The sequence below is a fragment of the Engystomops pustulosus genome, chromosome 7 (genome assembly GCF_040894005.1).
Source record: "Engystomops pustulosus chromosome 7, aEngPut4.maternal, whole genome shotgun sequence".
NCBI lineage: Eukaryota > Metazoa > Chordata > Amphibia > Anura > Leptodactylidae > Engystomops > Engystomops pustulosus.
Window position 1 is genome coordinate 138,575,110 of NC_092417.1, and position 22,895 is coordinate 138,598,004.

The 22,895-nt window shown below is 41.0% G+C and overlaps 1 protein-coding gene and 1 long non-coding RNA gene across 3 annotated transcripts in view; one reads left to right on the plus strand and one right to left on the minus strand.

The window, feature by feature from the left end:
* Positions 1-15,430, plus strand: part of PGGHG (protein-glucosylgalactosylhydroxylysine glucosidase) — a 42,279-nt gene extending 26,849 nt beyond the window's left edge. For both annotated transcript variants that reach the window (XM_072117978.1, XM_072117977.1), the window contains exons 10-14: positions 3,265-3,398; positions 6,567-6,662; positions 9,358-9,455; positions 12,142-12,347; positions 14,958-15,430. In XM_072117978.1, coding sequence (XP_071974079.1) covers positions 3,265-3,398; positions 6,567-6,662; positions 9,358-9,455; positions 12,142-12,347; positions 14,958-15,013 — 590 coding nt within the window. In that variant the 3' untranslated portion in view covers positions 15,014-15,430. The remainder of the gene's footprint in view (positions 1-3,264; positions 3,399-6,566; positions 6,663-9,357; positions 9,456-12,141; positions 12,348-14,957) is intronic.
* On the minus strand, positions 6,653-10,462 carry LOC140070913 (uncharacterized). Its single transcript, XR_011849011.1, has 2 exons — positions 10,285-10,462; positions 6,653-6,919 (listed from the first exon to the last, which is right to left on the minus strand). It is a non-coding gene; the product is annotated as an uncharacterized lncRNA (long non-coding RNA).
* Positions 15,431-22,895: the final 7,465 nt, after the last annotated feature.

Below are 22,895 nucleotides of genomic sequence, written 5' to 3' on the forward strand. Positions count from 1 at the left end.
TGGTCTAACAGCGTGTTAGAATGTGTCAGTGTGTCAGAATGAGTGGCGTTCAGGACTGTTCCCGGCAGGATCGAACCCGGCACCCCGCGATGAGATGGTGGGGTGCTTTCTTCACTGCTGGACAGCCGGGTCTGTCCGAGGTAAAACCTGCTCAGTCCAACCCCCGGAAGGACCGAGCAGTCTGCCTGTCAGCCTATGTAAGTGCACATGATTATTGCAGTGCATTAGTATGAACTAGTGATACCATGATCACTAGTTCATATGCTAGTAAAGTAAAAATAAATATAAGTTAAAAAAACAATACAGGCAGTCCCCGGGTTACATACAAGATAGGGTCTGTAGGTTTGTTCTTAAGTTGAATTTGTATGTAAGTCGGAACTGTATATTTTATCATTGTAATCCCAGCCAGAACTTTTTTGGTCTCTATGACAATTGGATTTTAAAAATGTTGGGTTGTCATAAGAACCAGGATTAGCACTAAAGCTTCATTACAAACACCTGTGATAACTGTTACAGCTGATTATTGTAGCCTAGGGCTAAAGTACAATAAATTACAAATATCCAGTGGTCCGTTTGTAACTAGGGGTCGTATGTAAGTCGAGTGTTCTTAAGTAGAGGACCGCCTGTAAATAAGTTAAAAAAATAAAAAAACAACATATTAGATATCACTGCATCCCAAAATTCCCAATCTATAAAAATATAAAAACTGTTATTAATGGCAGTGAACCTCTTTATGGAAAAATGCACCCAAATGTCAGAATCGCCACATATTTCGCCGTTTTGCAGCACATAGAAAATTTACTAAAAAGTGATCAAAGGTCTCTAAAATGTCTCTAAAATTGTAACAATGTCCCGGAAAAAAATGACACCTTAGCCAACTCCGTACTCCTAAGTATGAAAAAGTTATTGGAGTCAGAATATGGAAAAATTTTTTTTTTTTTTTTCATACATAAGGTTTTATTTTTTTTTAAATCTATTAACACCTAACAAAACTTATATAAATTTGGTATCCCTGTAATTGTACCTAACCAAAGAATATATTAGAGATGCCATTTGGAGCGCACAGAGAAATATCTAAAAACAGAGCTCACAAGATAAATGGCGCAAATGCGGTTTCTTGTTCATTTTACAGAATTTTACATTTTATTTCCACTTTTCAGTACACGCCATGGAATATAAAATACTGTCACTAGGAAGTACATTTTTTATGCAAAAAATAAGTCTTCACAAAGCTCTGTACAATGAAAAATAAAAATGTTATTGATTTTCGAAAGGCAGGGGCGATAAACAGAAAGTAAAATGGAAATAGCCTATATGCCCCCTATACCATGATAAAAAGTTTACAAATTCTCTGGGATAAAGGTTTGTGGTACCTGAGGCCACGTTCACATGTGGCATTTTGGTTGCATTTTGAACGGCTCTACTCGTGATCACATATTACATTGTGTTTCCAACACGTTAACTTAATCACAGGTGGATCCTTTGGATTGTGTTTAAAAACCCAACCAAAATGCCACATGTGAAAGTGACCCCAGGGGCTCTACAAACACATCATGGCACCTGAAAACCATCCTGCCCTACAAAAGCTCAATGGCTCCTTCCCTTCCGCGCCCCGCCATGTGCCCGGGCAGCGGGTTACATCCCCATGTGTGGGTGGGTGTCCTCTTACTCTGCACAATATATTTTTAGATGCATTTTTACTTTTATTCTGTTAATGTGCGTAAATTTTGCAACTAAATGAACATATTAATGATAGATATGAGTGAATTCCAAATCAAACCTTCATTTTGTTTGAAGTAAAATACATAAAGGGTTAACAAGCTTCCTACCTGCTGTTTTGAATAGCTTGAGAGGGGAAGTTAATAGAACGGGGTCATATGTGGGGGGGTTTCTATTTACAGAACTTGCAAACCCCCTATAGAAATGAAATGATCACTAGAATAATTGATGGTAAAAGTTTTTTGAAAATCTGAGAGAATGCTGTTCGATTTTTGTTCTTTCTAGCGTTGTAATAAAACAAAAGGACACTTTTAAAATGACGCCAACACAAAGCTGAGATATGTTAAATGTTAGTTAGCAATTCATTTTGTTAGTAAGACTTAGGCTACATTCACACTGACGTATGGAGGACGTACATACGGCCGACGTATATACGGCCGATATACGTCCTCCATAGACGTCAATGGGCGCACGGCGCCCTACGGGAGCGGTACGGTGCAGCACACGTGCGGCACCGTACCGCTCTGTACCCGGAAAAAGATAGGACCTGTCCTATCTTTCTCCGTAGTACGGCGCCGTGCGCCATTAATTCCTATGGAGAGGGGCGGGGGTGAGCTGCGCTCACCTCCTCTTCCTCTCCCCGTACACTGCCGTTGCCCGCTACGGTACGGTACGGGCAGGCAACGGCAGTGTGAATATAGCCTTAGGGGGATATTTATCATACGCTGGCGCTCGTGCGATAGCCCCGCAGGCGCCCCGCGCCAGCCCACTCCCATCCGGCCGGGGCCCCCGCTCGGCCAGCCGCGCCGCCCCTTCACGCCCCACTGGCGTGAAGGTGGCGGATTGGGGAAAATAATCGCAAAAGCTAGCAATAAGCTAGCATTTGCGATTATTTCAGGGCCTCTCCGCCACTGGCGGTGCGCAGAGGTCCTGATAAATATGCCCCTTAATGTCTATATATTTGTTAATATCAGTTTGAAAAACAGAACATTTTGAATTTTGAAAATAGCACATTTTTTCCAAAATGTTTACCAAACTCAACTTTTTTTTAATAAATAAATGTTAAATATTTGTACCAAAATTTCACACTAACTTGAAGAACAAAATGTCATGAAAAACAGACTCAAAAACACTTGGGTAAGTTAAAGTCGTCTTATTACTGGATAAAGTGACACATGATGGTTTTGGAAAAAAGACCTTGGTCCGCAAGGTACAAATGAGCTTGGTCACGTAGATAGGAGAACGGAAAATGGCTATAACTGTATAAATCACCAATGGGGATTCTCCAGAAAAGCATTTGCTTCTACGTTCACCTATAAGGATGGGAAGTCTTTTTCTGCCGTCCCAACACTTGTTTTATGGTCCCTACATATTCAATAAAAAGTTCACTATATTACAACGTTTCTTAGTCACATTAACGCTTCTTAAAAATGTTTTACAATAGGAACTGCACATTGAACTCCTATTTATATACTTCTTGTTATATAGTTGCTTTGCAGATTTTTTGGTGCCATGTTTTTCATATCGCTCTTTACATCTCAACAGGTGACAACGTTAAACAGGCAGATGTGGTGCTGCTTGGTTATCCCCTGATGTTTCCAATGTCTCCAGAACATCGCAAAAATGATCTTCAAATCTATGAGAAAGTTACAGATCCTGATGGACCTGCCATGACTTCGGTAAATCAGTGACTTGGGGGGCATAATTCTTATGCAATCAAATACAGTTATACGGTATTTATAGTTATTACTCTATACTATCTACAAACACATCTTTCTCTTTTGGTTAGTGCAGGTATCTGTTTCGTTACAATGTCACAATTAAAGACATAGATATGAGCATTAGTCATGTCCTATACTTTGGAAATAACATAGGGAAATATTAAAGAGTCTTATCTGTGCTCGATTTATGATTGTGTCTGATGCTGGATAAAAAATCAGCACCTCCTTTTAGTTGGTTTAGGTTAAGCCAGAAAGCTGTGCCAAAATTATGACGAATTAGTATTACCGTATATACTCGAGTATAAGCCGACCAGAGTATAAGCCGAGACCCCTAATTTTACCACCAAAAACTGGGAAAAACTACTGACTCGGGTATAAGCCGAGGGTGGGAAATGCATTGGTCAAACCCCCCCAGTAGTATACAGCCTGCCAGCCCCCAATAGTATACAGCCTGCCAGCCCCCAGTAGTATACAGCCTGCCAGCCCCCAGTAGTATACAGCCTGCCAGCCCCCAGTAGTATACAGCCTGCCAGCCCCCATGTAGTATACAGCAGCCCCTAGTAGTATACAGCAGCCCACAGTAGTATACAGCAGCCCACAGTAGTATACAGGAGCCCACAGTAGTATACAGGAGCCCACAGTAGTATACAGGAGCCCACAGTAGTATACAGGAGCCCCTAGTAGTATACAGCAGCCCACAGTAGTATACAGCAGCCCACAGTAGTATACAGCAGCCCACAGTACTATACAGGAGCCCACAGTAGTATACAGCAGCCCCTAGTAGTATACAGCCAGCCTGCCCCCACGGCCCTTGAAAAAATAAACTTATATACTCACCCTCCGATGTGAGGGCGGCTCCCCGATGTCGGCGCAACTTAACCGATGTCCCCGATGTCAGTGCGTCCCGTCTTCTTTCTTCTCCGCGGCTCCTCTTCTCTCTTCCGGCATGGACGCGGCCATCTCTTCTTCTAGCAGGCGCATACTATGACGCGGCCGCTGCTGACGTCATAGTATGCGTGGCCACTAAGAAGACATGGCCGCGTCCATGACGGAAGATAGAAGAAAGAAGAAGAGCCGCGGAGAAGAAAGAAGACGGGACGCGCTGACATCGGGGACATCGGTAAGTCGCGCCGACATCGGGGAGCCGCGCTGACATCGGAGGGTGAGTATTTAAGTTTATTTTTTTTTAAGTGGGTAATTTTTTTTTTGTTATAGACTCGTGTATAAGCCGAGGGGACGTTTTTCAGCACATTTTTTGTGCTGAAAAACTTGGCTTATACACGAGTATATACGGTATTTTGCTGCATAAACTTTTTGGCACAAAGTCACGCCCCCTTTCCATAGATCATGCCACTTTGTCGGTCTAGTTGAAAAAGTGCCTGAAAACCCTTGATAAATGAGTATAAGCCCAACATGGAATAAAAGACACCCCGTCACCTTTTTGACACCAATCCGGAGTGCTGCCAGTTTTTGAAACTTTTTTACTTTGAGTATAAGCCTAGTTAGGGTTTTTCAGCACATTTTTTGTGCTGAAAAACTCGGTTTATACGCTTCGATAAGTATAAACGATACATTATAAGTAAGGAGGTTAAAAGGAACTTTATTGTGTAAACATAGCTAGAGGATTAAAATTTGAGAACTTTCTTTCATGGGCAAATCCCTTTAACCCCTTAGGGACATGGCCCTTTTTTCACTCCCCACCTTCAAAAATCTGTAACTTTTTTATATTTCCATGTAAAGAGCTCTGTTTGGGCTTATTTTCTGCGTAACAAATTGAACTTCATAGGTATTTATTATTCCATGCCGTATACTGGGAAGCGGGAAAAAAATTCAGAATGCAGTGAAAATGATGAAAAAACGCATTTTTTAATTTAAATTTAATTAAAAAAATTTTTTACCATTATTTTAGATCCTCCAGGGTAATTTAACCCTGCAGGGTCCGATTGCTAATACTATATACTGCAATATTACTGTATTGCCGTATATAGCTATTTTGCAATGATTTTTAATAGCCTGCCCTCTGGTGGCTATTAGAAATCATTGCACCTGGCAAGCCTACGAGTCTCAATGAGACTCTAGGCTGCCATAGCAACCGATCGCCGCCCTCCGATGACGTTCCAGGGGGGCGGCGATTGGGAATCCAAGATGGCGGCCGCCATTTAACTGTAAGTTAGGTACCGCAGTGACATGCGGGTGTTGGCTGTATCATACAGCCATTACCCGCTGTGTATGGAGAGAGCTCAGCTCGTGAGCTCTCTCCATACACCCCTTGCCGCGCGAGGACGATATAGTTCGTCCTCGGTCGGCAAGGTGTTAATAACATTTGATATTTATTTTTACAATCTAGGCTGTTGTGTGACACACTTTGGGGCACATTTACTTCACTAACAGTGCATTGTCCTTGTATAATGCTGCGTGCAGCAATTAACTTAGATCGTGCGCCAGAAATCATGAATCTGTCACTTCCCTGCTCATGCAGGTTCAATACATTACGTATTGGTAAGGGGTATTCTGGGAATATTAACGTCTGGTACAAAAACCCATAATGTTATATATAAATGAATATAACAAAACTCAATGTAATTAGTCACAAAATTGAGCTTAAATTTAATTTTATGATTCACAAAATGTTATTGGCTTTCTAAAGTAGGCGGAATTATCACCAAGATGGCTGCCATTGGAAACTACAAGTCCCATGATCCTTTAGTTCTCAGTAACTCCTCTTCCCTCTTATGTTCTGCTCCCAGTGATAATGTAACAGACTGTCCTGCTCTGTTACCGTGATGTGTAACTGCCATCATTGCACATTGCCCCAGTGAGATGACATCTCACCACAACACCAGCCATACTGGATGCACTGCAACCAACCAACTACAGCCAAACTAGTGATGATCACATGACCTGCCCAGACAAGTGTAGCACATGTGATGTGGTGTCTTCTGTTACGTGTCTGCTCCGCACAGTGTCATTAGTGTATGTCCTCAGCATTTTTCTGCTAAGGGAAACAAAGTTTTCACAACTAATTACATATTAGCTTATATTTTAAGGTCCAATTTGTAAATGAATTGTGCTTATTCCTTGAATATCCCTTCAATATGTATAATGTTAATATATTCTTTTTTGCAGAGCATGTTTTCAATTGGCTATATGGAGTTGAAAGAAACCAAATTGGCACAACAAGAGTTGAAGAAGTGTTTTGCAAATATAACAGATCCATTTAAGGTAGTACCATTGTTTATTTGTACATGTGGTCCATGGGTTATGTACAAGATATGTTCTGTGGGGGGAGATTTATCATACTCTGCACGATAGCAGCTCCGGCGGCGCCGAATACATCAAGAGCCTAGGCTTGTTAACATTCAAGGTGAACGTTCACATGGTCTTGGTAGTGCGCAGACCTTTGGCAGGAAAGCCCCTCGCTGATCCACTCTGCTGCCAGCCTTTACACCTTCGCCATGCCCATTTGGCACGGAGATGGCCTGAAGGAGAAAATATTCACAATTACTGCTGGTTCGTAATTGTGATTGTATCTGGGCTTCTGTGCTTGTTTTTTGTCATATAAACTCTGATGAATGTCCCCCTGTTTGTTCTTAGGTTTAGTTTTATGTAAGGTGAGAAATGTTATATTTTGTAAGTGTAACTCCAGACTAATTTTTTGGCACACAACACTGCATCTCCTGCTGCTCTGTGTTTTAGTGGCTTGCAATTTTCTCACTCATCTAGACCTGTTAATAGGCAGGGAGGAGGGGTAAGCATACTCCTCGCCCCACGGTGCACCTTTCAGGTCATACCTCCTGTACGCTCTCTCATCTTCCCTTCTTTTGAGGTCCACACCTTCAGGATATTCTGCCCATTCTCCTTTGTGTGACTGTAATTTATCGTCCTCCTTGCTTGCCCTAACAGTTTCTCGACCACTTTGCTTCTTGACTTCCTGATTTTCTACCTGTGATATTCCAGCGCTTATCATGGGAGACTTTAATATTCCTATTAACGCCCCCACCTCCCCTTTGGCCTTTCAATTTTTATCACTAACTTCCTTTCTAGGACTTTCACAACTCTCTGATTCTCCTACTCACCAGGAGGGGAACATCCTAGACCTAGTCTTTGCTCAACCCTCCTCAGTCTCAGACTTCACTAATACTACCTTTCCACTTTCAGACCATAAACTCCTCTCTTTTACTGTTAATAGTTGGTCTCCTTTACAGAAACTGCCCACCTAGATCACTTACCGCAACCCATGTGTCTTTGATACTCATCGTCTCACCGAAACTTTGCAGTTATCACTGCCCCCCATCTCCTCTCTCTCCAGTCCTAACCTGGCTACTAACCATTGTAATCACAACCTTAAAAGTGCCCTGGATGAGGTCCGTAAATTTCAACATAGTCTTCGGCATCCTTGGCACACGCCCCAAACCCGTCTTCTTCAGGCAGTGCTCCAAGAGTGCCAAACATCTGTGGAGAAAATTGCGCACATCTGCAGACTTTCTGCACTTCAAATTCATGCTTAGAACTTATAATACCGCCCTCCATCTGGCCAAACTGTTCTATTTCACTAATCTTATATCCTCTCTCTAACTCTGACCTCTCCTTTGCACCGTATATTCAATCTCTTGCTCACTCTTGCTGGATGCCCCTTAGAACATCTTTAGAATCCGCCCATTTCTCAAAACTGAAACCTCTAAAACACTAATTGTTGCTCTGATTCACGCTCGACTAGACTACTCTAACTCCCCACTAATCGGTCTTCCACTCACTAAACTCTCTCCTCTCTAATCTGTTCTCAATGCAGCAGCCAGGCTTGTGTTTCAGGCCAAACACTACACAGATGCCTCCAGTTTGTGCCAATCACTGCACTGGCTGCCAGTCTCCTTCCAAGTGCCGTTTAAATTAATAACCCTCATCCACAAAGCTCTTAATAACTCTGCACCCCCCTACCTCTCCTCTCTCATCTCAGTCTGTCGTCCAAACCGTTCTCTTCGATCTGCCAGTGATCTTAGATTATCCAATTCCTTAATTTGAACTTCCCATGCACGTCCCCAGGACTTCTGCAGAGCTGCACTATTTCTCCGGAATGCCCTACCCTATCACACCCGCTGACTGCATGCAACTTTACTCTTTATTAACCAGTTCCGGATACTCCCCCTGTCTGTTATCCGGAAAATGCGTCTCTGCAGTCCTATGGACTTTGTATATAAGAGGGCGGCTGATGGCTGGTTCAAGCAGCATTGATTTATTTTTATTAAACAATTTTTATTCCATTCCCTGGAATGGACCTGGCTGGACCATTAAACAAGCTCTTATACCTCTTTTTTCACCCCCCCCCCCATCCAGCCTGTAAAATCTTGCGAGTAGGGCCCTCAATCCTATTGTTGTGACAATTGTTGTTACTCTTTAATGTCTTATTTTATTTGTATTTCTTCCCTGCAATCTGTAAAGCTCTACAGAACCTGATGGAGCTATATCAATAAAGATTATTATTATTATTGGTACTGGGTTGCCATTGTTACAAGGATTAAAGGGGTTGGCTACTTTTCAAGAAATCTCTTCCATTAGGCATATCTCTGCATGTATGTGTACCTGTGTCTTTGCCTGCTTTGAAAGCTGCAGAAGTGGGCAGCATTTACTAAGCTAAATGTAAAAAGTAAAAAAGCACAGTGCTCGGTGTGCCAAAAATATTTTTATGTCATTAACTCTTTTTAGGCTTATTACAATGATTACTAAAAGCATCTAGAAAAGGGAATGGGTAAGGAGTGATTCACCACCACCTCTATATATTAGTTTAGAATATTTTGAATGTACATTAATAAACTTCTGTACATAAATTTAAAATGTATACTGTTTATATGCATATACAGTAAATGTATATATGTTATTATAGTTTGTATAGTGGATGACATAGACCTCTTTACTCTTTTAGATATGGACTGAAAATGCTGATGGTTCTGGAGCTGTTAATTTTCTCACAGGCATGGGAGGATTTTTACAAGCTGTTATGTTCGGTTATACTGGATTTAGGTCTGTACTGTATTTATCTGATTGACGTGATGAATTGGAAAGATCTTATTATACGTGGTTGTTAAAATGATTGCTATGGCAAAAGAAACGTACCAAAAGCCCAGGATTACTATGTTTCTTTGGCACTTTCCTGGGTGTCTGCTACAGGATCTGAGGCCAGAGCAACTTCCCTCACTTCCCAAAATACAAAGCTCTCCCCCCATGCACCAGCACAAGCAACCCAGCCAATCAGGACACAGGGACTTAGGGTGGAGCCTCTACTCTGAATTTCTGCTGTACAGAGATCTTCTGAAGAGCAAAGTGCAGAGGAAAGATACAGAGCTGACATTACATATCACTGAATCACTGCACTATGTACTGAACATACAGAAGATGAATCAGTCAGGCCGTTCAGCAGATGGGGTGGGAGAGGGTGGAGTACAGAGAACGATATGAAAGCAGCTGCTGATATGCTGGAGGATGGAGAGACAATGTACACACAGGAACATTTCATTCTGTGTATCATTCTCCTATACTTACCCTCCCCCTTTCTCTTCACTGACCTGACTGTAGCATCAAAGCCTACAGATAGAAGGGAGTGTTGTGCAGAGCAAGCTTATGGATCCACAGCAGTTCCAAGTGCAGTTTCATGTGCTTAGGCTGCTTTACATCCCATGCGGTTGGGGCTACAGGTGGGGAGAAGTTGTGTGTGTTTGTATATTTAGCTTCAGGTGGAAGGTGCGCTGTGTGTGGAAATGTTAGAGAATACTGTAGACAGGAGAGCAGTCATGGACAACAGCTTCTGCCTTCCTGTTACTACTGCATGGCCAAGCCCTTCCCCTTTGCTTACCTGGGAGATTGTCCTGTTACCTCCTGTTACACTGTAGGGATTCATCCTGGCAGCCAGAGTGCAGGGCTAAGGTAGGCAGAAAGAAATACGTGAATAGGCAAATGGCTAGCACCTGCTACACTGCCGGGACATAAGGTGGGCGTGCCAGGTGCACAGAACCAGTCGGAGCGGAGGTGCCTTACCCCTGTAAACAAACAGAGAGACTTCTGGGAGACCCTGGCACGGTACAACGGGGGCACCGGAAGAGGAGTAAAACTTTATTTTTTTAAAAAAGCCCTCCCCAACCCTTCTGCTAATTTTTTCTAATAATGGGACAACCCCTTTAAGGCTGGATTCACATCTGTACTGGAAGTTCTTTGATGTTGTTCTTTTAAATAATAATAATAATGATGTTTAATTATCCAAAAGTATGATGGATTACTCTGGAAATGGCAGATTGCATGGAGAAAAGCAGGTGAATACAGCTATTACTTTATTAGGAGCTCTGCTCCTGTACTTTTGGTAAAAATGTACTTTTTACTTTATCTAAATGAAGCACATGTCCTTTGGGGGGCGGCACCTCTGGGCTCTGGCCATGCTCAGAAACACTTGTCGATTTACTTTAAATAGACATATATTTATCTTATCAGAGCAACTTTTATCACCCTGACCTGATTTTCACTCTAATGGTGCAGTCACATGTGGCGTTTATCGGATGCCTTTTAACATGCAATGCAACAACTGAAGAGAGATTTACAAAACTCACACATCGCGTTAAGGGTTACATTTTGTAAAAGCAAATGTTAACATCAATTTAATCAGGAAAATCTCTCTTCAGATGTTGCAGTGCGTTAAGAAACGCCATATGTGACTGTACCCTCAACATTCATCTGAATTCCGTTTTGTAAGCAACAGCTCACCAAGGTGTCAGATAATATAGGAGCTCTATGCAGGGGGAGAGGAGCAATGTCTCCTCCCCGGGGCTGGCGTTAGGGAGTGGAAAAATGTGCATAATGTTATAATGGGGCCTACTGCATGTGGATTATTGAGGGCAGAGGATGTATTGCTCTTTTAATACCCCTTGGTCTATAAATAATCTCCTTTATATTTATGCATCTATAAATACATTATCTATCTATAAATCTATATCATTTTTTTTAAATCTTATCATATTTACCTTCTATAATCAATCTAACTATCATCTGTCTACCTCCTCCTACAGCCCCATATTACAGATTGCATTACCATACTACTGTTTGTAGCTACAACATGTTGTTATTATTGTGCAGGGCCTCTTACTGACTGTGACTCTTCATAAAATAGTTTTATTTTGGGGCACCACTTTGTCTAAAACCGGCCCTGCTCCTCCCACCAGCTGTAAGTGCTTTGCAGATTTTGAGACCAACTCTATAGATGAAAACTGTTTGAAAATGTTAATTCCTGTGATGTTTATTTCTCATGTACACACTTTGCAGAGTTTTTGCTTTTAGAGTACCGTATTTTTCGAACTATAAGGCGCACAAAAAATCCTTTGATTTTCTCAGAAATCAAAGGTGCGCCTTATAGTCCAGTGCGCATTATATATGAACCGTACATACAGACAACAGTTGCCTTGAACTGTGCACAGGTCTGCCACCTGCTGGTCATTCATCCTTATAATCAGGTGCGCCTTATAATCCGGTGCGCCTTATAGTCCGAAAAATACGGTAGGATAGAATGATAGATAAATGTTCTCAAGTCCATATTTCCTTTTCATGACACATGGGTATTAAAGTGAGGTGTCATCTTCAGGAACTGAAGGGCACATTGGTCCCTTTGGTCCAGATAGTGTTGGAAGAAATCTGCATCCCAGCTTGATTTATTCTTTGTCTCTTTTAGGATCCTAGAGAAGTACTTGAAGTTTGATCCTATTTTTACTGATGATGTCACAGCATTGCACGTTACAGGAGTATGTTATCTTGGCAACAACATTAATTTCACTTTCACCAAGGACGTTACACAGGTGAAGGTGACTTCAGACTCCCAGCAGTATGCTCTGGTTCTTGCATTTGATGATTTAACACCATGTATACCACTATATATGGGTAAGTTGCCATGTGTGTTTTTTTTTTTTCCTGCACACTTATGGGGGAATTATGGGGGTTATTTATCATTAGGCTGGCTTCTTCTGACTGCTCTCTGTCTGTTTTTGGAGCTCCACTATCTGCTAGATCCATTAAATTGGCTTTGGCCCTATAATAAATGTTCTTATGCTTGCTGTCTGGAATGTTTTCTTCAAAAAGTTGCAAAATGCATAATAAGTTCCAGCACCTACACCAGCAAATCATGAATCTGACTTTTCACTAGCAGTAGTTCGATGTTTCTGCCAGGATAGCAAAGTGGCAGAAATAGCCCTGTGCAACTTTTTAGCAGTGAAAAGTTGCAAAAGAACTCAATGGAGGGACAATAGTTTGCCTCACTAATGTGCAGAGTGCGCCACATTATTGAATACTGGTGCACAGCCTTCTACGATCAGTTGCACCCTGCATGCGCCAATTGTGGTTAAAACTGAGTGCACCATTTTTTTTCTGGTGCACTCAATTTAATGGGTATGTGCCACAATTAAGTCGAGTCGTAATAAATGTGGTTCACAGTCCGAAACGTCACTTGACGCCCTTTTTTGTGCAGAAAAATGTAGCAGACACTTCGTAAATACATGTGCAAACAGTTTGCATGTTCTTTTCAGCGCTAAGTCAGACAGAAAACTGGCGCAGACAGTTTAATAAATGTGGCCTATAGTGACTATTTTGAGATTTTTTAATGTCAAAGAAGCCAGACAAAAGCAATGATAAATAACCCTCTATGTGTCTTGACAACTGTTATGCAAACACACACTGGGGCTTATCTACTAAAGAGTCTGCGGTCGCACTTTTTTTTGACATTTTCATGGATTGCACGGCAGTGAGAGGTATTTAGCAGGGAATTGTGTAGCATGCGATCGGATTTTGGCGCAACGGCGCTGGCTTTCATGCGCAAGAAATTGAGGGGGGGGGGTCTGCGGGCCAACGGAAGTTCCAACTGATTCGGACTGAGCGCGGGATTTAACATTCAAATTGTGTTGCAAGACAGTGCACTTACATGCACCAGGAAGAAGAAAGTAAACTCCGGCGGACCAGAGTGGGGAAGCGACACATGCAGGATATCGGGCGCACAATCTTAGTGATTCGCTGCTCAGTGCATTATCGCCAGGCAATGCACTCTTGGTGAACAACTCTGGGCGGGTAAGTAAATGTGCCCCACTATCTTCTATCTTAAAAAGCATAGGGATCTTTCCGTGTGATCTAGTTTTACATAGTTGTAATGGCCCCGGATTTCCATCCTTCTAGCATTATTCACATAGGCATTGGAATTCTCTTTTATAGGTTTTAACTGTTTTGACAATAGGAATAGTAGAGCATTATCTTTGAAATCAAAACTAAGGAACTTACGACAGACTCGACATTATAAGCTTCCATAAATACAGCCCAGAAAATTCCCTAAATCATTTTGAAGGTTTCTGTAATGCATTGGGTCATTGGTCTGCTTTTTGATATCTTTGGAACTGCTTTACATATCAACAATTTTTACTTGCTGTAGTTTTTTTATGACATTTGAGATTTTAAATTGATAGAATAATAATAATTTTTTTTTCATAGAATAAGCAGACAAATAACTAAAAGTTTTAAAAAATATCATTTTTTGTAATTTTTTTCCATTTAAAATGTACCAAAATATATTATACATATGTACAGTGTCAATAACTTACAATTTTCCAGGTTCAAAGACATTGGCAGATGATGCATGTACTCTTGCAAGGTCTCTTCTGTAGGTTTTTATGCCTTCTGGCTTCAGCTAACAGGCTGGAGGGTGGGTCACTTTAAATGGTATCATATCTCCTGAACCATAGCTCCTAGAAACAATTGTGTTTCTAGGTGAAACAGAGATAGAGATATCAACTCTTAAAGTTACAGTTGGTAGTTCAGATCTGTATTTAAAAATCACATTTTTAAAGGGAATCTACCAGTTAGAAAAAGTAAAAAAACATTCTCCTTTTTGTCTTGATCTCAGCGGTGGTCTTGGCTAATCTTGACAGGCCGGGATCACCAGATTAATTATTCATGCCCCCTACAAGACGTCACTTCCCCTCCAACATGAGAGAGGGACACATCTATCACGCTGGAGGCGTGAATTCACTCCTTTCATGTGACGTCATTTCCCCCTCCCAGCTTGAGAGAGGGAGGTGCTGAAAGGCGTAAATAAGTAGCAGCACTGAGCGCCGGACATTGTGTCCCCATCCTCTGCGCTGCTTTTTATAAGTCTATTTTGTAGGTGATTCCTGCGTGTCAAGATCAGCGAAGACCATTGCCAGGATCAAGATGAAGAGGAGTGTAGGTGAGTATTTTCTGAGTGGTAGATTTCCTTCAACAATGTATATCTCTTTGGTATATCTCTTTGGTTTTGTGCACATAGGACATGTATAGCTTTGAGGTCTTATAATGCCCACCCTATGCATGTGCTAAATGATTTCCTAAATTTAGAAAATAAACATTTTAATTTACAGAAATGTGTCACTTTTTATTCCTGCCAGAAATTGTCTTTATGACAATTAAACTTTAGTTATATATTAGAAATTGAGTGAATAATACAGTATATTTATGTCTATTTTCATTCTGTAGGTAAACAAGTATCCTTTCCAACCAAAGCAGGACGGGTTCAGCTCAGGACTTACTGATCTCATTAGTGACAGCAATAAAACAACCACAAGCATCTTCTCATCAAGACTTTTAGATATTTTGTTATACAAACCCTCTTTTCCCTGATGAAGACACCGTGAGTGATGGACCGTGTGGGGCTGACACTTGTACCCCCTGGCTGCATAAGGTGTTTGGTACCTCGCTCAGCTCTCTGCCTATATACAGGTTTATAATATACAGGATAGTTCATTTTATTGGTTGTGTGACGAGGGCATTGATTTGTTTGTATTCATGGTACTAACCTGTGATTACAATTTTATTGCATGTATATATAATATATATACATATAATATATATACATATATATATATATTAACAAACACCTAGTGAATTTGTATATTGTTACACTTTTTTGGTGCTTTTAATAACTTTTGTCTGGTCTTTTTCTGTTGATATACTTGTTACAATAAAGATTGTTCATTTTTGGAACTTTTTGGTTGTTAAAACACATCTTTTTGTTCATGGTTCATTGTTATACAAACCCATCACGTAAATAAAGTCATTTGCAAGGAGCCATAACTGATAAGAGGCAGGTTTTAGCATGTTATTTATTGCAAGATGAAGTCACATAAATGTGGACAAGTTAAATACTCTACCATTTGTTTTTATGCATTGTTAACCAAACTTACTTTGAAAATGCTGTTGCTACACTGATGCAGAAACATATCTTGTTTAATCCCTGATCTAACTGGTTTTGCTAAAAAAAAACTAAATACAGGTGGTCCGCAGGTTACGTACAAGATAGGTTCTGCAGATTTGCTCTTAAGCTCAATTTGTATGTAAGTCGGAACTGTATACTTTATAATTGTAGCTCCAGGCAAATTTTTTTGGGTCTATATAACTATTGGATATTACAAATTTTGGGTTGTCATCAGAATCGGGATTAACAATAAATCTTAATTACAGACACCTTTGTACTCCAAAGTACAGTAAATGATCAAAATTCACAGGTCCATTTGTAACTAAGAGTCATCTGTAAGTCGTGTGTTCTTAAGTAGGGGACTGCCTGTATAGAAGGGCCTTGCGAAAGCTGGGTGGAGACTGGCTGCAATGAATAAGCACATTACACAGAGCTTCCTGAAGCGTCCAGACAGGAATCAACCTGAGCTGGATGACTTTTACACAGCAGCTGGGGGATGGTGCAGCGATTTATTACTCCTGCCTGTCAGGGACAACATAGTGATTACATCATTCTCTGAAGCAGTGTATAGTTAGGATGGAGCGCCGAGCATCCAAAGAACCTCATTATCATAATTTTATAATTGTTTTGTTAGCAAAACCACTCGGTTAAGGGATTAAACAAGATATGTTTCTGCATCTGTGTAGCTACTACATTATCAAGGTATGTTTGTTCATAATGCTTAAAAGCAAATGGTAAATTTTCTTTAAAGCCTCGTCCGGAGTTAATTACTTGTGTGATGATTTTGGGAGCTATGGCATAAGACAGTTAGGCACCCCTAGTGATGCAAAGGATACTTATAGCTCAGCGATATGTACAAGACATCCTGCAACTGCATGTGTTGCCTTTCATGGTCAGGCTTTGCACTAGTATTCTCCAGATGTATAGTATATTTATGAGACCAGCTGGGATGTCATCTTCAAAAACCTGTGATTATACAGGATCTGGAGCTACATTAATTGTGGTCTAAATTATATCATAAGGAACCTAATGATATATCATCTTGATTCCAGGCTAAGGGTGGATAACAGGGCACTAGAGACTCTGTTCAATTGTTCAATCCCCCTCCAAACCATGTTTATCTCATGTTTAACATGCAGAGATCCCAACCTAATTCATTTATAAACAGTGCATAAACATATTAAGGCATTTCTATATACCCCCTCCAACTTTATTAATTTAAACAACTTGTGTAATGGAGGGGGTCGGGTCGAGACAGACAGACAAGACAGGACAGTGAGCCCGAAAGGGCGACAATCCAGGTCAAAACGGAGATAACAATAAAGTACAGAATTGGAGTTACAAAGGGATATTCACAAAACGTAAGCCAAGATCGCACAGAATGTAAAGCAGGTAAAGTAGACTTTGGCTGGCATGGAGAAATCATAACAGAGTATCTTTATGTGCTGGCAGGAACTCAGCCTCAGGTTATAGTCTCCTTGGTCTAACAGTACGAACCGAGGAAGACTCCACACATTGCCCCTATATTAATATAAAAAAAGAACCCCCGGTCTAATTTTTAAACAGTATAGTGCCCCCTATTCATTAATTGCTACAGCCCAATAAATGGATTTACCACTGGCACTGCCGTTATGGAGGCTCTTTATCACTGTCTTGATCCATAATTCTTTATAAATTGTAACCAGATGTTGTGGTTGCAAATTGACTGCTCAAGAATTCTGCTAATCTTATATGAGAATGCAAGTCAAAAAGATCCATTTAATGAAGAATGATCCTCAAAATTAAAGTGTAACTGTAAATTTACTGGCAAAAAATAGTTTTAGCACAGCTGGAGAGAGCCTTTGACAACGATACCCGCATCATGCTGCTGGCTTCTTCCTAGCCTGAGATATAGCTGGTATATTTAACATTATTTCTTATTAAATCAGATTTGGCTAATCCTGAAGGTTGGGCACTTCTAGGTTGTGACATCCACTCAGGGCAGTAAAGCCAAAACAGGACAGCATGTTTGTAATTGGCCGGTCTTAAGCATGTGATGAGTCACTTGCTTATGACATCACTGAAGGTCTCTTGCCGATACACTAAGGACTTTCAAATGATGCAGGACCACTTGTTTGTAATTGAACAACCTGAAGCATGTCATGAGTCACAAGCTTGTGAGATCACCAAAGGTCCTACAGTTCCTCCTAACAAGCCTCCTGTCGTCTCTAAATGTTTTATATGGTTTCTCATGATTACCAGGAAGCAAGGCAATTGGAGATTAGCATAGGGGGAAAGGTAAAACCTCTGCTAGCTGCTACACACAATGTAAATAACTAATTAGAGTGCATAAGAGAATTGCTTATTTTTGCTTAGTTCAGTTTTATTTCCGTCATTTTTTAAGGTTTTTATGGTCTGAATGTTTTTGTGAATGGTGTTACAGAACAAATGTGTAGTATTGTATCTATTTCTAAAACTAAATAGGGAATTAAAAGATCAAGAAGCAGATGTAATACATACAAGTATACAAATACTTAATAAAATTTCTGTGTTCACTAAGGGTGGTGTTACTTTTGTGTTCCTGTGTTCCAGGAAACATGAGTGGTAAATGGTGTGAACAATTTTTAGCAAGTCTCATGTATATTCATCTCATTTCTCAGTGTAAAGACGTAAGCACCTCTTCCTGTAAAAGCTTTACCTGGACATCCTGTGTAGATTTCACTGACCACAGGTCATAAGCAGCTCAAAAAGTAACAACCAATCCATAAATATCTATATTCATCAGTAATGTGTTCTTGGTATTCTGCAGCAACATATAGACATATATACACATATATACATATATACTGTACACATATGAACACTCTTCTGTGTGACAAGATAGGGTCATTTCTATTCATCTGATCTCGGCTGGTCTGAATTGATAGTTTCGGAAAAGTGCATATCGCGGCTATTACTGATCACCGTGTCTGCACGGTGATCGGGGCAAGATGGCGGCTGCCCCCCCTTGTCCACCATTGCTGCTATTGGCTGGTCGATGTGAACAGCCAATAGCAGCAGTATACTTCACCAGGGGGCATGCAGGGGTTAACACAGGATGATGATTTGTGCTGTCTAGGAGGTGTGTGAGGAGGGGTAGCATACATGTGGGGCAGTATTATAGTAGTTATATTCTTCTACATAGGTGGCAGTATTATGGTAGTTATATTCCTGTACATAGGAGGCAGTATTAGAGTAGTTATATTCTTTTACATAGGGGGCAGTATTATAGTAGTTATATTCTTGTACATAGGAGGCAGTATTATAGTAGTTATATCCATGTACATAGGGGGCAGTATCATATTAGTTATACTCTTCTACATAGGGGGCAGTATTATAGTAGTTATATTCTTGTACATAGGAGGCAGTATTATAGTAGTTATATTCTTGTACATAGGGGGCAGTATTATAGTAGTTATATTCTTGTACATAGGGGGCAGTATTATAGTAGTTATATTCTTGTACATTGGGGGCAGTATTATAGTAGTGATATTCTTGTACATAGGGGGCAGTATTATAGCAGTTATATTCATGTACATAGGTGGCAGTATTATGGTAGTTATATTCCTGTACATAGGAGGCAGTATTATAGTTGATATATTCTTGTATGTAGGGGCAATATTATAGTAGTTACATTCTTGCACATAGGGGCAGTATTATAGTAGTTATATTCTTGTACATAGGGGGCGGTATTATAGTAGTTATATCCCTGTACATAGGGGGCAGTATTATATTAGTTATACTCTTGTACATAGGGGGCAGTATTATAGTAGTTATATTCTTGTACATAGGAGGCAGTATTATAGTAGTTATATTCTTGTACATAGGGGGCAGTATTATAGTAGTGATGTTCTTGTACATAGGAGGCAGTATTATAGTAGTTATATCCCTGTACATAGGGGCAGTATTATAGTAGTTATATTCTTGTACGTAGGAGGCAGTATTATAGTAGTTATATCCCTGTACATAGGGGGCAGTATTATATTAGTTATACTCTTGTACATAGGGGGCAGTATTATAGTAGTTATATTCTTGTACATAGGAGGCAGTATTATAGTAGTTATATTCTTGTACATAGGGGGCAGTATTATAGTAGTGATATTCTTGTACATAGGAGGCAGTATTATAGTAGTTATATTCTTGTACATAGGGGGCAGTATTATAGTAGTGATGTTCTTGTACATAGGAGGCAGTATTATAGTAGTTATATCCCTGTACATAGGGGCAGTATTATAGTAGTTATATTCTTGTACATAGGAGGCAGTATTATAGTAGTTATATCCATGTACATAGGGGGCAGTATCATATTAGTTATACTCTTCTACATAGGGGGCAGTATTATAGTAGTTATATTCTTGTACATAGGAGGCAGTATTATAGTAGTTATATTCTTGTACATAGGGGGCAGTATTATAGTAGTTATATTCTTGTACATAGGGGGCAGTATTATAGTAGTTATATTCTTGTACATTGGGGGCAGTATTATAGTAGTGATATTCTTGTACATAGGAGGCAGTATTATAGTAGTTATATCCCTGTACATAGGGGCAGTATTATAGTAGTTATATTCTTCTACATAGGAGGCAGTATTATAGTAGTTATATTCTTGTACATAGGGGGCAATTTTTATTAGTAAAAAACAAACAAAATACATTTTACATACTTATCAGAATTTACAAGACATCATACATCAAAATTCCATTTCTAATAACTTAAATGTCCATCACTGGTTTAAGGGGAGAAAAAAAAAAAAAAAAAAATCATAAATAAACAGAATTACATGATGCATCAGTATAGACTTATGTTCCTCCATAACTTTCTATTCCCATCACTTTTCCCAATCTCTATGGATCGGATCCACCTGAGCTCAGACATGATCAGTGTGACTGCGGTCATGTGCTGGAAGGTCTCGCTGTGGATGGAGACTCGGGTCCTGATGTGCCAGTGGTAATACTTTATGGTGGTGATAATGAGGTACATGGTCCCCCGGTCAATGTCCGTTATGTGTGGTGCTACCCCATAGATGATATCTGGGTATCTGAGAGACTGTAGACGTGGTATATTCAGCCTGCGGGACACTTCCTGCCATATCTGCCTCCCTCCCTGGCACTCGGTGGTAAAGTGCTCCATAGTCTCCTCTTGGTTACATCCTAAGGGACACATACGGTCAGAGAGACTCAGGAATTTTAAATTTCCTCTGACAAAAAGCTTCCCATGCAGAGACAACCAGGCGATGTCAAAGAATTTGGCTGGAAGCCTCGGTCCATTAAGGAACCTCAGGCTTTCCTGCAGGGTGGCCCTTGTGCAGTCCCTCAGAGCTGGCTGAACAGTATAGAAGGTCCTACAGACACTCATATAGAGGTCCCTTCTGGTCTTACTCTCTAAAAATGTCTTGTCTATCCTCCACTTTTTCAAACACCTAAGACCATACTCCAGATACTGGGGGAGGAAGCCAGGAGTCCATCGGCCCCTCTTGAGACTGCCGCCTCGCACCCAAGACTCTGCAAAAGGCAATATCCAGTCCCTGACACTACTTACCCACAGGAGACCATTGTTTGAGTCCAGGCAACCAAAATTAACTTTCAGAAACATGGAGTCAAAAAAGACCCTTGGATTTAACATATCCAGCCCACCCTCTCTCCTCTGCAGGTAGGTGATCCCTCTTTTTACTGGGTTCAACCTGTTCCCCCATAAAAGCTGGAAGAACAGGCTAAAGAGCCTAGCGGAGAAAGATTCTGGCCAAGGAAAGACGACAGAGACGTACAGGAAGACAGGGACCAGGTAAGTCTTCATCAGAGTAACCCTTTCTCTATAGGTCAGCCTCCAGTTCTTCCATCGCTGAACCTTTGTATTTCCGGTATCCAACTTCTCTTCCCAATTTAGTTTGGCATTATCTTCCCTCCCAAATTTAACCCCAAGGATCTTAATATGGGTGGAGGCCTTGGCGAATTGTGGCAGATCAAAGCCAGGAGCATCATCCAATGTCCAGAAAGCCTGACTCTTCTCAAGGTTGACCAGAGACCCGGAGGCCTCTGAGTAGCTTCTGATGGCTGCAGACAACATCTCCACCTCACGAGGTTCAGATATCACCACAGTCACATCATCCGCGTAGGCGACTACCTTCAAAGGCAAGCACTGGGGGACCGGCACCCCCTGAAAATCACACCGCTGCAGTGATCGCAGAAACAAGTCTATGGCAAACACATACAGCAGCGGACTCAGGGGGCAGCCCTGTCGTACCCCTGCCTCTACTTCAAAAGTGTCCCCCTGCCAACCATTGATCAGAGGAAAGCTCCTCGCCTCTCTATACAAAGTTCTCAGCCAATCTATAAATTGTCCCGGAATACCGTACTTTGACAAAGTGGCCCATAGATAATCGTGATCAACCCTGTCAAAGGCTTTAGCCTGGTCCAGACCTACAACATATCTCCCACACCTCAGAGCTTTACATCTCTCAAACATCTCCCTTATCGAGATGACTGCTCCAGAGATGTTCCGCCCTCTTACTGTGCCGTACTGAGAGCCTGCCAACAGTGCCGGGGACATACAGACTAACCTAGAAAACAGAACTTTTGCCAAAATCTTCCTGTCGACATTCAAGAGGGCGATCGGCCTCCAGTTCTTGATGTCGCTAGGCTCTTTACCTTTGGACAGCAGAATAAGGGAGGACACTCTCATGGATGGAGGCATCAGGTGATTTTCTAGACAATTAGTAAATACATCCACAAGGATCGGGGCTAAGAGGTCTCTGAACTTCTTATAGAATTCACATGTTATACCATCAGGACCTGGTGCCTTCTTCAGATGTAACTTATCAATGGCCTCTTTAACCTCCTCCTCTGTTATTCCTGCTGTCAAAGGAGAAAAATCCAAATCTCTAGTGTCAGGGCCTGGAGTTGCCTCCAAGAATTGAGCCATTTTCTCTTTATCCAAAACCTTCTTCTGAAATAATTCAGCATAGTACGATCTCACCACCCCCAGGATACCCTCCCGAGATTCCTGCAAAACTCCCTGGGAGTCAGTGAGACCTGTGATCGATTTCTTGGCCACACGTTCCCGGCAATTTTCATAGGGGTCGGGAACTCCCAGTTTTCCGTAATCTCTCTCGATCACCAGAGACGTGTAGCGGCTGTACTGATACTGCTTTATCTCAGACTTCAGTCGGTCAATCTTTTGTTTGTCCCCCCCTCCCGCCGAATACA